At 37.7% G+C, this 16,437-nt stretch overlaps 1 protein-coding gene across 2 annotated transcripts in view; it reads left to right on the forward strand.

The window, feature by feature from the left end:
* The window catches only part of USP9X (ubiquitin specific peptidase 9 X-linked), a gene marked incomplete at both ends in the record, with an annotated part of 110,365 nt that overhangs the window by 32,044 nt on the left and 61,884 nt on the right, over nt 1–16,437 (forward strand). The window contains 3 exons of one of the 2 annotated variants that reach the window (XM_080719370.1): nt 765–913; nt 12,727–12,814; nt 15,820–16,162. In XM_080719370.1, coding sequence (XP_080575496.1) covers nt 765–913; nt 12,727–12,814; nt 15,820–16,162 — 580 coding nt within the window. The remainder of the gene's footprint in view (nt 1–764; nt 914–12,726; nt 12,815–15,819; nt 16,163–16,437) is intronic. The other variant, XM_080719371.1, reaches the window with a different exon arrangement.

Below are 16,437 nucleotides of genomic sequence, written 5' to 3' on the forward strand. Positions count from 1 at the left end.
AAATTGCCTTAGATGCCAAATCCTGCTTACTGAAATAATTTGTCTTTATATTTTCTGGTAATAGAATTGGAAGTAATAAACTAAAGGGAAAAATAATGTTTAGAGAAAGAGTTGAGTATAGTGGAAAGAATATCCATATGAAGTACAAACCTTTGTCAAACCAGTCATTTAATGTTTTAAGTATTATCATTGTTTATAAGTATTATCATTGTTTTAATCATTATCATTGTTTAAATATCATTGTTCTTATATTGGCAAGCTCTAATACAACTCTGGATTATTTTAAGAGAGAAGAAAAGTTTATACATATCTTTTGATATTAGTAATTGTACTTTATCTCATTTTTAGAAACTCAAAAAGCTAGTCTAAGAAGTGATTGGGAAATTCTGACATTTATCTTATTTACTAGTACCATTTATTCTTTACTAACAATTACAATGCTATTCTTGCAAGGATTGTTTCTATTTATAATTCTCAAATTATAATGTAACATAACATATGTGCTTTGCTGTACTACTATAGGAGTAGAAATAAGTCATTGATATAGACTCCCATGGGGGTGAAGTTAGAGAATACTAGTGCATGGTTTTCTGGTAAAATGGGAATATAATAAGATTATTTTCCTTTAAATTGCTTAATGTTTTCATTAAATGAAATAAATGGACAAAACTAGAGTTTTTAAAAATTTTAATTAATAGCTAAAGATTTAGGTAGTATAAACTCTTGATTACAACAGAGTTTAATTGCCTAATTATATTGTTAAGTTCTTCTCGTTTCAGTCAAACTCAGCGAAGTCCCCATGTATTTTATCGCCATGACTTAATCAATCAACTTCAGCACAATCATGCCCTAGTAACTTTGGTAGCAGAAAACCTTGCAACATATATGGAAAGCATGAGACTGTATGCTAGAGGTATGTATTGTACGATAAATTGAACTATGAAAAGTAATGGTGATCTCTTTTTTTGTATTAATCACCTTGGGAATAACAGATTTAAGAGCTACAAAGTATTTGGTGTTATGAATTGTGGTTTTTTATGGTTTTCTGATCCACCTTTACTCCCAAATCTTATGTAAACTATACTCCAGCCCAGCATTTCAAGGCTTACTTTACTTAGTGCTTGTCTCCCTCCTTGTTGACTTCTTTTTCTTCCCTGCCTTGGGAGCTCTGCCAGCCTGTACTGTATTTGGTTGTTACCATCTGAAGTATGTAGTTGACTCATTTTCAACTTTGCTTTTTGATTTTGTGATGCTGAGGATTGAACCCTGGGGCATTCTACCTCTGAGCTACACCCCCAGCCCCACTTCTTATTTTTTATTTTGAAACAAGATCTCACTGAGGTGAACAGGGCCTCACTAAGTAGCTAAGGCTGTCTGTGAACTGTGATCCTCCTGTCTCGGCCTCCCAAATGTTAGGATCACAAGTGTGCACCACCACACCTGGCTTCAACCTTTGTATTCTTTCTGGTTTTTTTTTTTTTTTTTTTTTTTTGTTTTTTTTTTTTTTTTTTTTTTTTGCATTTGACTTCCGAGCTACACCCCCTGCCCTATTTTTTATTCTTTATTTTGAAACCAGGTCTCACTGAGTTGCAGAGGGCCTCACTAAGTAGCTGAGGCTGTCTGAGAACCATGATCCTCCATGTCTCAGCCTCCCGAATGCTGGGATTACAAGCGTGCACCACCACGCCCTGCACAACCTTTGTTTTCTGATTGCCACCACAATTATTACTTTATGAAAAGGTATTTTGGGGGGAGCAGCACTGGGGATGGAACTACGGGCATTCTACCTCCAAGCTACACTCCCAGTCCTATTTTTTTTAATTCTTTATTTTGAAATAGGGTCTTCACTGAGTTGCAAAGAGTTTAAGTGGTAGTTGAGGGTGTCCTTGAACTGCAGTCCTTCTGTCTCAGCCTCCCAAATGCTGGGATTACAAGAATGTGCCACCACGCCTGGCTCTAAAAAGCTGTTTTGTTAGTCTGTTCTTGCTTGTATTATAGTTATTTTATTATCCTAAGCCTGTTTTATAAGTATTTCAAACTTTATGAGTTAAAAATTCATGGAGACAAGCATCTGGGTGTTTATGTGTGTTTTGACATGTTAATTTGTTTAAAAATGTTGAGATGAAGTTTCCTGAGGTTTCAACAGATAAGTTTTAAATGTCGGTGATAATAAGGAGCTTTGTGTCAGAGCTTGTTTTGCTTTTTAACTCTTGTCAGAATCTGTGCTAGAATGTAGATAGGTGGGTTCTTAGTACATGTTCTCCTATGTCTTATGGCAAATTCAAAGCCTCCTCCACCCCCTCAAAAAAAGAAATCTATGTGTATTCTCTAGTGTGTTCCCAGAGCCATAGAGAAGAGGCTTGAACATCAATGTTATTAAACATACCACTCATTGAGCATGTTATACCAGGAGCTGCAGAAGACAATCATATATATTAAAAGTGGAGATATTTGCAGTACTCATTTCAGAAGCAGACTCTTGATATTGAAGAAAACTCCATGATACTATAAATCACTAGACTTTGGTTTAATACTTAAATTCAGATAAACATAAAGGTTAAGTCAAGCAACTCATAAACTAGCCATGTTGATTTTATTGGCTGTGTCTTTCCTTTCCTTTTCTTTTTTTTTTTTTTTTTTTTTTTTGGTGGTACTGGGGTTCCTGGAAGCCCTTCTACCTCCGGGCTACACTCCCAGACCTATTTTTTATACTTTTTTATTTGGAAACAGGGTCTCCTAAGCCAGCGCGCGCGGCTGGCTTCGAACCTGCGCGATCCTCCTGTCTCTGCCTCCCAAGCGCAGGGATTACAAGCGTGCGCCACCACGCCCGGCTCTGTGTCTTTCCTTTTCTACTTTTTGGGCCTGCTGAGTCAGATTGTAGAGCTAGACACAGTCTTAAGCATCAGGCAGCTGATAGGCACCTTGGCAATGGTGTTTTATCATCTGAGTCCTAGTTTTTTTTTCCTAGGCAGCAGGATAGAGCAGTGAAAGCAATATAGGCATGCAGCCATTTCACATTATTTAGACTTTTTGTCATTGCTTCTTTGTGGTACAAAGCCTTACATTTGCCAGTGTAGCCCTTTTCCCAAACCCAGAGTCATATAAATATGTGCTTCAATGCTAATTTTCATCTCTTTCATTTGCACATGGTATATTACTTAATTTTATTATCAGAAGATAGGAAATCTACTATTGGACACTCAGAAGGTAGTGTGCGTGCAATTCAACCTTTAGCGTTTTCTCCACTTTAGTCTCTACATGAGTTACTGCCTCATCTGAATTTCATGGTCACAGGAATATTTGTATTCTTCAGGTTACCCCTTCTTTAGTCTATCACTCCACAAGGTAAGAGATGTGAATCTGCACATTGCCTAGCTTTGAGATGACACAAATGTATTCCCTAAGACCTTGGGCATGTTATTTGTGTTAGAACGATATCTGGCACTTGGGAATTTTTTTTTTTGCTTTAAATATTTTCCTCTGAATTCATTGACATCATATACCTTCAGTTTCTTCTAATCTTTATTTCGCTAATTTTTAACACTATTCTAGTTGATACTCATCAATGATAGATACTTAAGGCCTATGTACAGAGGAAGGTAATTGTTAACATTAGTAAAAATTCTCCTTTTAAAATTTTAACATTAAATCAGTTTTGTGGTAACATTATCCACCAACATTTCCGAATTTGCAATTCTACAGTAAATCATGGTTTTTGCATCTGCATAATAAAACTGTAGCATGAATCCCAGTGGGTATGAGACATATTATTCAGCAGGATAACATCAGGCTTTTACAGCTTTCTAATGTTTTCGATTTTAGATAACTTTTTCACCAGTATTGGTTCTGCCCATATTTCATCTCCACTGGCATTTTCAGATTTGGAGAAAGAACGCCATTTACTAGTTGGCGAAAGGCCAGTGGCTTTCCCCAGTAGCATGGGGAAACATCTCTTGTTTTAATGTTGCTTAGATTAAGGAATTAGCTTATTAAAAATCTCTCCATTGTTCATTCATGTGTCTCACTACTAAAGATTTTCATTTGGACACAACAAAGTATAAACTATCTGTCAGAGCTAGGCATACTTGTGCATACCTGTAATCCCAGTACTTGGAAGACCAAGATAGGATTGTAGGTTTGAGGACAGCTTTGGCAAATAGTGAGCTTTTGATCAACCTACTGAGACCCTGTTGTTTTTAAAATAAAAGTAAATAGGACTAGGAGAATAGCTCAGAAGTAGAAATGAAATGCCCCTGGGTTCAATCTCCAGTACAAAAATAAATAAAAACCATTTGCCATTTATCATTGAGGTTTTAGATCACTGGTAGAATGGTCATTGTACTCACTTGAACAGTTACTGAAATTTTAATTTGCCATTTTTCTGGTTTCTGAATAGATTTGAATGACTTGTATTCACTGTAGATGACATTTTTATCTTCTTTTTTCTAAAGATTGCTACCTTTCACTACTACTTCTCAATCTCTTACATCCAGCACTGACAGTTTTGGAACAATTTCTACCCCCACCCCACAAAAAGATTTCTTCATAACTGTCATTTACCAGCAGTGTTCTGTTAGGATACAGATCCTGGGCTAGGTTTTCTTGGGAACCTGACTCATTCCTACACGTCACTTCTTCAAGTAGAAAGTCTGTGGGGTCTTGTGTTTTTTTGTGTGTTTGTTTGTTTTTTGTTTGTTTTTTTATAAGCTAGTATTATCTGTTTTGTTAACAGTGTATACTTTTGTGGAGAAATAGCTATTTCCAGACTTGGAGCGAGTAAAGTGTAAGATGATTATTCAACATCTTATTTCAGGAAGTAAAAAAAAGAATCATGTTATCGCAAAAGGACAATGGAGTTGGCTTTTGCTAGCCCAAACTCTGGGTCAGAACAGTACAAATAATTGAACCCATTTAAAGTGTCTAGAAATTGTCGTAAAGAATATAGCAATTGGGGAAATATTTACTGAAAAAAATCTATCATCCTTCAGAATAAAACAGCAAGAGTTGTAAAATCACAACTTTCTCATCTCCTCACGGAGCTCTGTCATGTAGAAACTTACTGTGGGTTGGTGTGACTAAGAGGGTGGGCTTCCTCTCCCTACAAATGCTTGTCTAAGTTACAAATTCACCCCAGAAGCAGCAGGGTTTCAACATTTCTTAACCTGTTGAGAGAGAGAACCTATCTCTCTCCCAGACAGACCTGCCTAGAGGACCAATGGTCCCTTACTCATGCCTACTAATCCGCCATCCCTACTAATCTGCTGAAACTTTACTCTACGCATTACAGGCTGAAATACTGAGGCTCTAATTATCCTCTCTCCAGTTTGCTCCAACTGTGGAAGTTTCACGTGAGGGGGACAGTCTGAGAAAATATGTGGCGTCTCCCTTAACTCCCCCCCCCACACACACACACACACTAGCACCTTCTCATAAAACAGGGCTATCATTCTGGGAGAAGTTGGCTGCTGTCCCACCTCATGTTTCAGTACAGTGGCACAGATGTTCTGCCCATAGGGAAAGAGAAACTTTGACGACAAAGAGCTTAGCAGTTATGCTTGAAGGGATGACTGTTTGGACTAGAGCATGCCAGGGCAAAGAACTTATTAAAAAAAAATGAAGATTCAGGTGAAGAATAATTAAGAAGGTACTGGTAGCTCCCTTGTACTGATATCAATAAGAACAACCAGAAATTTATCTAGACAAAAGGCAAGACAAGCCCTTCTGGGATCCCAGCCCATCCAAGGGGTATATATGTGGCTGGGCGTGGTGGCGCACACTTGTAATCCCAGCATTTGGGAGGTGGAGATCAGTTTGCAGACAGTCTCAGCTGCTTAGCAAGGCACTTCGCTACTCAGACCGTTTCAAACAATAAAAAAGACTTAAAAATAGGGCTGGGGTGTAGCTCGGAAGTATAATGCCTCTGGGTTTTATCTCCAGTACCACACACAAAAAAATTGGGCTGGGGTTGTAGCTTGGATGTAGAATGGACCTGGGTTCAATCCCCAGCAATAATAATAATAATGATGATGATGATGATGTGTGTGTACTAGGCTGTATTTACTCAAAAGCAATCAGCAGGACACTGGAATCCGTCAGCAAAGGCTGATCCAACCTCACTAGCACAAAGATTTCAAATTACAATTCTGACCATCAACACTGGATGAACACTAAGTGCCCTTACTCAGGAAGAACTCTTGGGAAGCCACGCTTAAAATTATATGCATTCGTGGCATTCTGGAAGACTGTATGCATGCCCAGGACTTCATTGATTCTGGAGTTTTGGAAAAAGGGAACATCCAGACTACTAGTCCCCGACTGAACATAGGACAAAATCATAGGCTTCTTCAACTGTGATAACAGCCTCCAAGACTTGTAAGGGTAAAAATGTAGCCAGAGGCCTTAAGCATAAGTTTGTTCAATGGAGACATGCTGATCTGGGAGTAACCCCTGGGTTGTTTTAAAAAAAAACTATGGGGAAAGTATTTGAGCAGAGCTCTAAGAAGCTGTGGACTGAGGGGGAAAACACACTTCACAAAGTTCAGCCTAGTCAGTGAACACCTTACCAAGCAAATAGCATCAACTAGAGAGGAAGGGAGGGAGGGACAATCTTCAAGTTGCTGCAATATATAAAAAATGTCTATTTCAACAAATTTAAAATGTGAACACAGGCAGGAAGATGTGACCCATAGATTAACACAGCAAATGGCCTTGAAAAGGGGCTTAGATGGTGAACTTTGCATAAAATAGAAAGCTATTATAAATATGTTCAGAGTTGGGCATGATGGTGCACACTTATAACCCAATATTTGGGAGGCTGAGACAGGAGAATTGCAGGTTCACAGCTAGCCTCAGCTACTTAGGCCCTCTGCAACTTAGACCCTGTTTCAAAATAAAGAATAAAAAATAGGGCTGGATATGCAGATTGGAGGTAGAATGCTCCTGGGTTGAATCCCCAAGACTGCAAAAAATAAATATGTTCAGAAAACTGAAGGAAATAATGTCTAAAGGATTAAAAGTAGTGATTCCAGATATTTTTTTTTAGTACTGGGTAATCCTTAGCCCTTGCTATGTTTTATGTTGAGACAGGGTCTCCCTAAACTGCTCAGTCTGCCCTTGAACTTGGTCATCTCTTGCCTTAGCCTCCTGAGTACCTGCAATTATATCTGTGTACCACTGTGCCTGATTAAGAGAGAAACTACTTCTTAAAAACTTAAAGGGGATAAAAAAAACACCACTTGGAAATTCTTCACTTTAAAAGTATAGTCAAGCCGGGTGTGGTGGCGCATGCTTATAATCCCCGCGCTTGGGAGGTGGAAACAGGATTGCACAGGTTCGAAGCCAGCCTCACTGGCTTAAGAGACACTGTTTCCAAATAAAATATAAAATAGGTCTGGGAGTGTAGCCAGGGTTCCATCCCCAGTACCACCAAAAAAAAAAAGTATATCCAAGAGCCAGGTGGTTCATGCTTGTAATCCCAGTAGTTGGGAAGGTGAGACAGGATTGCAGGTTTTAGACCAGCCTCCGCAACCTAGCAAGACCCCGTTTCCATATAAAAAATAAAATTGAGCTGAAGGTATAGATAGCTCAGAGGTAGAATAGAATGCCCCTGGATTCAATCCCCAGTACCACAAAAAAAAAAGTCAAAATGAAAATTTCACTAGGATTCAAAAGTAGATTTGATCTGGCAGAAGAAAAAACTTGATCTGAACTTGAAGATCAGTAAAGAGTATGCAAGATATGAAGAAAAATGAGCAACTTCAGGAGATGTAGGCTTACATTAAGCACACCAACATACATTTAAATCGAATATTGGAAAAAGGGAAGCCGGGTGTGATGGCTCACACTTGTAAGCCCAGCACTTGGGAGGCCAATACAAGGACGATCACAGTTCATGGCCAGCCTCAGATACTTAGGCCCTTTGCAACTCAGACCCTGTTTCAAAATAAAGGATAAAAGCTGGGTGTGGTGGCGCATGCTTGTAATCCCAGCATCTGGGAGCCTGTGAAACAGGAAGATCATGGTTCGAGGACTGCCTTAGCTACATAGTGTGGCCCTCTGCAACTCAGACCATGTTTCAAAATAAAGAATAAGAAATAGAACTGGTGTGTCACTCGGAGGTAGAATACCCCTGGGTTCCATCCCCAACACTGCAAAAAAAAAGGGGGGGTGCAAAAAAGTTGGTGAAAGATAGTTCTAAGCTCAAGAAGGTAAAAAATTCCAAGTAGAATAAATGAAAGACCCAGACTCAGACACAAGGAAAATCCTTGATTCCTTATCACAAGGAAACTCCAGTAGTAACAAACAGCTGACTTCTTACCAAAAACTCCGGAGGCCAAAACTCAATAGAGTAGCATACTCCCAAGTGCTGGTATAGTGAGACAGCCTGACAACCAAAAATTTTGCATTCATTTAAACTGTCTTTCAAGCAGGCGTGGTGGCGCATCCTTGTAATTCCAGCATTGCAAGAGGCATGGTTCTTGGACAGCCTCAGCTACTTAGCAAGGCCTTTGCAACTTGGTGAGACCCTATTTTAAAAAATAAGACTGAAAAATTGGACTGAGGGTGTGGCTTGGAGGTACAGTGCTCCTGGTTTCCATCCCCAGTATCGCCAAAAAACAAAACAAAAAAAACAAAAAAACTATCTTTCAAAACAAAGAGGGGAAAAAAGGATATTCCTAGATAAAGACAGAATTTATTACTATCATACTTGATTTGTAAGAAATCCTAAAGGAGTATTTAGGTGAAAAGCAAGTGACATCAGTGATTCAAAATCTTCAAGAAAAAGAAACAGAAGACTTGAACATTGTAAACCAGACATAGAACAATGATGAGGAAACTACCAAAACAACATGACCAATTTCAATAGTGGCAGAAAAAACATTTGACAAAATCCTATGATGTTTCATTATAATAACACTCAACAAATCAGGAATAAAAATTAACTTCTTCAGATTGATGAAGGGTATCATCTCAACAAACGCAGAGCTTACATCATACTAAATGCTTAAAGACTGAGTTTCTCCCTAGGATCAACACTGAGGTAAGGTAAAGTATCTCAATCGAGAATTAAGAAAATTGTAAGTATTGTTACAGAAAATCATGAGGAATTCAGTAAGAACTATTACAGTGAGTTCAAGTAGATTATTGGAAAAAAATTAATACACAAGTAGGAGTTAATGACCGGATAATCAGTTAACAATTTCAATTACAGTAGCATCAACAAGCATAAAATACTTGGAAATATATGGACAAAACTAAGGCACTGGAAACTACAAAAGGTCAAAAAGAAGTTAAAGATCTAAATAGATGCAAGGATATCACATGTTTGTGGAGTAGACTTAAGGTGATAACATGCTGTAAATATGTCTCTCAAAAACTGATGGGCATGGTGGCGCAGCCTTTTGTAATCCAAGCATTTGGGAGGCTGAGAGTGGAGAATCGCAGTTTGCGGACATCTTCAGCTACTTAGGTCCTTTGCAACTCAGTGAGACCCTGTTTCAAAATTAAAGAATTAAAAAAAAAAGAAATAGGGCTGGGGATACATCTCAGAGGTAGAATGCCCCTAGGTTCCATCCCCAATATCACAAAAATAAATGTCTCTTAAATTCTGCATGTTTTAAATTTAATCCCTAATTCTATAAAAGGTGACTATATTATATGGATTAATATCACTGTTGATGGAATAGGTTAGATACTGTAAGAGTGGGTTATTGTGGCCAGTTTGGTCCCCTCTTTGTCTCTCTCTCTTGCCCTGCCATCATTCACCATGGTTTGGCACATGAAGAAGACCCTCATCAGATACAAGCACTTACACATGGGAGACATTGGACTTACCCACCTCCAGAGTGCTAAGGAATAAATCTCTCTTAATAAGTTACCCAGTCACAGAAGTTGTTATATAATAGCAGCACAGAATGGACTAAGAGTTGATCTTCAGATTCACCACAATCTCTAAATATCCCAACTTGCCTTATTTTCCTGTAGAAATTAACAACACTGATACTAAAATTCATTTAGAAATGCAAAGGGCTCCAATAACCAAAACAAACCTGACAAAAATTCAAGAGACTTTTACTTTCTGATTTCAAAACTTAATACAAAGCAACAGAAACAAGATAGTGTGGTACTGGCATGAAGATAGATGTATCAACGAAATACAGTTCACAGTCCAGAAATAAACCAGCACATTTATGGTCGATTGACTTACGAGGATGCCAAGAACATGCAGTGAAAAATGAACAATATTTCATAAATGTTTCTGGGACAACTGGATCTTTTCATCTAAAAGGATATGATTGGCTCCCCTTCCTCATACCATATGTAAGAAACAGGTACTAGGCTTACGGTAACAGCTAAAAGTGTAATACTTCTAGAAGAAAACAGGTACAAATCTGAGACATTAAGTTTAGAGAGAGCACAGAATGGTTAGGCTGAAAAGAACAAATGGGGAGGGGTGGTAAATTGTACTGTATCAAACTTTAAAACTTAACCTGCTGCAAATGAAAGCCTCCAGAAAGGGAAAAGAGAACTCAAGAATCAGTCTAATAAGGGACTTACAAGCAGAATACGTAAAAACTTATTACTTAATTAAAAGACAACCTATGAGATAGTCAAAGGATCTGATGAGAAATTTCTCCATAGAAGATAGTGCTCGCAGCGGATAAGCACATGAAAAGATGCTTGATATTGATATTAGGGAAGTGCAAATCAAAACCATAATGCATACTACCTTACCACTACAGAATGTCAAGACAATAAACAGCAAGTGTTGGTAAGGATGTAATTAGAGGCTTTATACATTGTGGAATTGTAACGTTATATCCACCTTGCTTAAATGGTTGGCAATTCCTTAAAATGTTAAACAGAATTTACCATGTGCTCCTTTCCCAGCTGTATACTGAGTGAAATGGAAACATGAATCCATGCGAAAACTTGCACATGAATGTTCATAGCAGCATTGTTTCTAATAGCCCAAATGTGAAAACAACCTAAATGTCTGTTGATGAATAAGCACAGTGTGTTTGTATATGCAAGGAAATACTACACAGCACTTAGAAAACAGTAATACATGGCACAGTGTGTACACACCTTGACAGGAAAAGGCCACATATTACATGATAATATTTATATGAAATGTCTCAAAATAAGGGGCGGGTGTGGGTAGAGATGGAGTGATTTGTAAGCATATCTGAGGTGATGAAAACTATATAGATTGTGATAGTAATTACACAATCCTATTAGAAATTGGATTTATTCTCCAAATTGCTGGATTTTGTGGTATTTGTGCTTGCTTGAATCCCAGTATTTGGGAGGCTGAGACAATAGGATTACAAGTTTGAAGCGAGCCTCTGCAACTTAGTGAGACCCTGTTTCAAAATAAGAAAATAGGGCAAGGTGACCCTAAAAATGACTTGCCAGCCAGGTGTGGTGGCACATGCTTGTAATCTCAGCATTTGGGAGGTTGAGACAGGAGGAAAGCCTAAACTACTTTGGCCCTGAGCAACTCTGTGAGACCCTGTTTCAAAATGAAAAATAGGGCTGGAGGTATGGCTCGGAGGTAGAATGCCCCTGGGTTCCATCCCCAGTACCACACACCAACAAAATTGCCTAATAAATGATGCTGTATATGAAGTCCCAGAATTGGAAAGGGGGGCAGGATTATCTGACATTCAGAATTTAGACAGATATCTCATACTTCAAGGCTATTGCTGTAAAAAAAATTTTTTTACATGGTTAAAGAGGATTTTTTTCTGTCCTGTTTCTTGTTTTTTTCTTAGGTGCTATAAATCAAACTCGGGGCTATACCTCTAGTCTCTATCCACTTTCTTAAGAAAACCTTTTTTTTTTAATGTGGTACTGGGGTTCCTTCTACCTCCAGACTACACTCCCAGACCTATTTTTATACTTTTTTATTTGGAAACAGGGTCTCTTAAACCAGCATGCACGGCTGGCTTCGAACCTGCACATCCTCCTGTCTCTACCTCCCAAGCGTGGGGATTACAAGCGTGCACCAAGCATGTGCCACCATGCCCGGCTAAAGAAAACCTTTTGACTCCAGTGCTTTTTAAATCCTGAGTGGTAATAAAATTGACTTTCACAGAGGTAGACAATATGCATTTAGGACTCCTGTCAGTTACTAATATTTATGCAAGTAGAAAATGTTTTTCAAACACTAAAAGTCTCACCTTCACAGCATATTAAGATGCTCAGGGAAGAAGCCTCACTGTCTAGGAATACGTCGATTAACTCTATTCTTTCCAAAAGGGAATTATAATTTTTGGCAGTACTGTGCATGTGCTGTAAAATTCAATATATTGATAGCATAGAGATATCAACAATTAATGCTAAATGAAAATGACATGTTTGACAGGAAAAGAAATTGAAAGAAGTTACTTTGGTTTGGTTGTCCATTTATTACAGACCACTCAAGTCAGTCTTCTGCTACAGTGATAAATAGTTAAATTGTATATGAAGGTTGAGTGAAAGGTTAATTATTTTGTATGTTAACATTTTTCTCTTGGTTATGTAAGAGGAAAGTTTATTTTTGTGGGAACAGTAGGACATGAGTAGAAACCACTGATTATCAAATGTCCAGATATTAGTAAATTTTAGGCTGCCTCCTAATGATAAAGGATTAAGAACTTAACTGATAATTTATTTGAAGCAGCAGTGAGTGGTGTGTGTAGGTGTCCATGTGTTTGATGCATAATTTTTTTTAATTTGCAGACCACGAAGACTATGACCCACAAACTGTGAGGCTGGGAAGTAGATATAGTCATGTTCAAGAAGTCCAAGAACGGCTTAACTTTCTTAGGTTTGTATTGCATAATTATCGTTGCTCTCTTTGGGACACAGGTGAGGAATGTAGAGTAAATATGCTATGTAGCTTGGATCTTTCTTAGGTGATCTTTTCCCAGTGCCACCTTTTATTTTCTCACATAAAAATTCTCACCTAAAAGTTACACATCTCCAACATTTGTTAATAAATACTTTTTAAACTAACGGCCAAGTTTTAACTTTCTACTTTGTAGTATTTCGAGAAAACACATTTTAAACTTTAGGATAAAGCCAGGCGTGGTGGCGCACACTTGTAATCCCAGCATTTCGGAGGCTGAGACCGGAGGATCGCAGTTTGTGGACAGCCTCAGCTACTTAGGCTCTCCGCAACTTAGTGAGACCCTTTTTCAAAATTAAGAATACAAAATAGAGCCGGGCGTGGTGGCGCACGCTTGTAATCCCAGCATTCGGGAGGCTGAGACCTGGAGGATCGCGGTTCGCGGACAGCCTCAGCTACTTAGTGAGGCCCTCTGCAACTCAGTGAGACCCGGTTTCAAAATAAAGAATAAAAAATAGGGCAGAGGGTGTAGCCCGGAGGTCAAATGCCCCTGGGTTCCATCCCCAGACCCGCAAAAAAAAAAAAAAAAAAAAATACAAAATAGGTCAGGGGATGTAGCTCAGAGGTAGAATGCCCCTGGGTTCCATCCCCAGACCCACCACCAAAAAAAACCACTTTAAGATATACTTTTATTTGTATATGCTGGAAATAATGTTTTTAAAGGATAGATTTTTATATTTTGATAACAACTAGGAAACTGTTCTAAAATTTTGATCAAAAGGTTGTTAGATCAGCACCCTCAAAGAGTGGTTTGAGTCTTAAGCACCTTGTTTAGTTTAACAATGGACAAAGGCAATCTGAAGTCATGTTAATTACGCCCTTTTTGATAATGAAGAAAATAGGTCTGTTCTACTAAGCCAAAGTGAAATGCCCAAAGATGAATTTCCTCTGTAAAATGTAGCTTTAACTGATTATACATTTGAAGATTTAAAAGTACCTTTGTGGCTAAAACTATAATGTATCTTGTGAATTCAGAAAACCACATGGAGTAGCAGAAAAGTTTATTCTTCTAAGTATGCCAAACAAATTCCCAGATTATCAGTGCTTTAGAAAATCTATTAACTTAGTATTTTGATAAGAGAATGCTCCTTGGCTTCATTAATTAGGAACTTCTCTTTATTGAATTCTGTGCTTTTTAATGAGAAAACAAAGTACTTAGATGATGATGTTAACTTGAGAAAAACCATCAGATTTTAAGAAAGTTGACATTCGTTTAAAGTGAAGTGGTTTTAAGAGTTTTTTGGCTCTTTTGACCACTTGAATAGAGGAACCTGCCTCCCCTTTGTTTGTTTATTGGCATATATATTCCTTCAGTTTACTCAAACAGAAAAGCTGTTGTTACAAGCCCTCTTTTGCCATATTAATGCTTGGAATCAGAGGACCTATTTTTATAACCCCTACTCTATTAGCAATTGTGACCTGTAGCAACTCACTTAAGGCAAAGGAACCTGTTGCTTGATTTATGTTTGGCTCATATTATACATTTTACATTTATACATAACAATGCAGTAAAGTATAGGCAGTAACTCCCATTTGATCAGCAGGGAAAAGTTCAGATGGCCTACTGTAGCTTATTTGAAATCACACAACGAGGATGTGATGGAATTATGTTTCTCAACTAGATCTCTGTTCTTCCTATCACAGTAATAATTTTTCAGATTTGAGGTTTTCAGACTTCTGAGTAAATTCCTCCAAGATTTCTGAGCAAGCACTGGGAAGTTTTATCCTTTTTTCCTTTTTCACCTTCCAACAACCAGAACAGCTCCTCGTCTGTACATCAAAGTTTTAAATAGCATTTCCACTTAAAGGCTCCTGCTATCTTTTAAAAACAAAACTGTGCTGGGCAAGATGGTGCACCTGCAATCCCAGTACTTGGGAGGCTGAGACAGGAGGATCACAGATTCACAGCTATCCTCAGCTACTTAGACCTGGTTTTAAATAAAAGAATAAACTAGGGATGGGGGTATAGCTTGGAAGTAGAATCCCCCCTGTGTTCCACCCACTAGTACCACAAAAAAAGAAATTCAAAAGCACTAGTACCACAAAAAAATTTAAAAGTAAATAAAAACAAAGCCAAAAAAATGCAGAAGACCCTAAGTATTCAGATTCAAAACTGCTTTGAAATAGAAAGAGGGCTTACTAACATGCACCTTAATTCTAACAGGACTCATAGCCACCATTATGGTATGAGCTAAGAAATAAATGTTACACGTTCAGAATAAAATGACAAGTTCTTTCTCTGTCATTCCTAGATGCGGCAGTACGTAGTGGGTGGGTGAATGCTAAAAAAGGGGTGGGGGGGCTAACCAAAAGAAGCATAGTTATCTGACTATATATAGTTAGAGTGAAACTCACTTTCATCGTTGAGTGACCAAATCCAGTAGTCACAAAACTAAAAAGAGCTAGATAACATCATTGAATAATTCACAAGCATCATGTTGGTTACTGACAAAGTGTTTAAAACATATGTAAGTTAATTGTATTTATTGTGACCAGATAATAATGTGTTTAGTTAGGTCATCAGGACTATTAAATTTTAGGCATTTTTAACTTATCAAACTCATTTAGTTGGAATACCTCATTTTTCAGTGGTGCCATATAAACTAAATGCTAAATCTTTTAAACTCAAATTACTTTCAAAATGCCTGGTTTCTAAGACTAAACTATTTGAGGTCAAGGAATAAATATTTTATTCATAATCACCTAGCTGAGTTCCACAGAGCTCAGAGTGGGTAGGTACCCAGGAAAGGCTCATGGAAAGAATTCATATCTGGTATAGTTTTTTGTACCAGATAAATCTTACTGACATATTTTTGTCTATAGTTAAAATATAATTGTGATAAATGTATTACTTCATACATAAACATTGCCATTCCATATAAAAATTATGTTAAGTCTAATTGCAAATTTTTTGTTTTTCCAAGATTTTTATTGAAGGATGGCCAACTGTGGCTATGTGCTCCTCAGGCAAAACAAATATGGAAATGCTTAGCTGAGAATGCAGTTTACCTTTGTGATCGTGAAGCCTGTTTTAAGTGGTATTCCAAATTGATGGGGGATGAACCAGACTTAGATCCTGATATTAATAAGGACTTCTTTGAAAGTAATGTGCTTCAGCTCGATCCATCCCTATTAACTGAAAATGGAATGAAATGTTTTGAGCGATTCTTCAAAGCTGTGAATTGTCGAGAAGGAAAACTAGTAGCAAAAAGGAGAGCCTATATGATGGATGATTTGGAGTTGATAGGATTAGACTATCTTTGGAGGGTAAGTCAAAAGTAGGAACACTGTAAACATTGTATCTAATGTTCTTTGAATAGGTAAGGAATTATAACTTTACATATCAATTATGTACTGCTGCCTTCCCCAGGAGTATGAGGTATTCATATTTATGTTTCTATGCCATTTATCTTTTGAGAAGTTTTTTTTTTCTCTTCTCCCTCATTCTACCTGATGTTCTCTTGTTTGGGCTTGGAATCTGTGTGTTCATTTATGTTTAGGAGTATACTTGACCATGCAAATCTTACATGAATTCCTCTTTG

This window comes from Muscardinus avellanarius (genome assembly GCF_963383645.1).
Source record: "Muscardinus avellanarius genome assembly, chromosome: X".
NCBI classification, from domain to species: Eukaryota; Metazoa; Chordata; class Mammalia; order Rodentia; family Gliridae; genus Muscardinus; species Muscardinus avellanarius.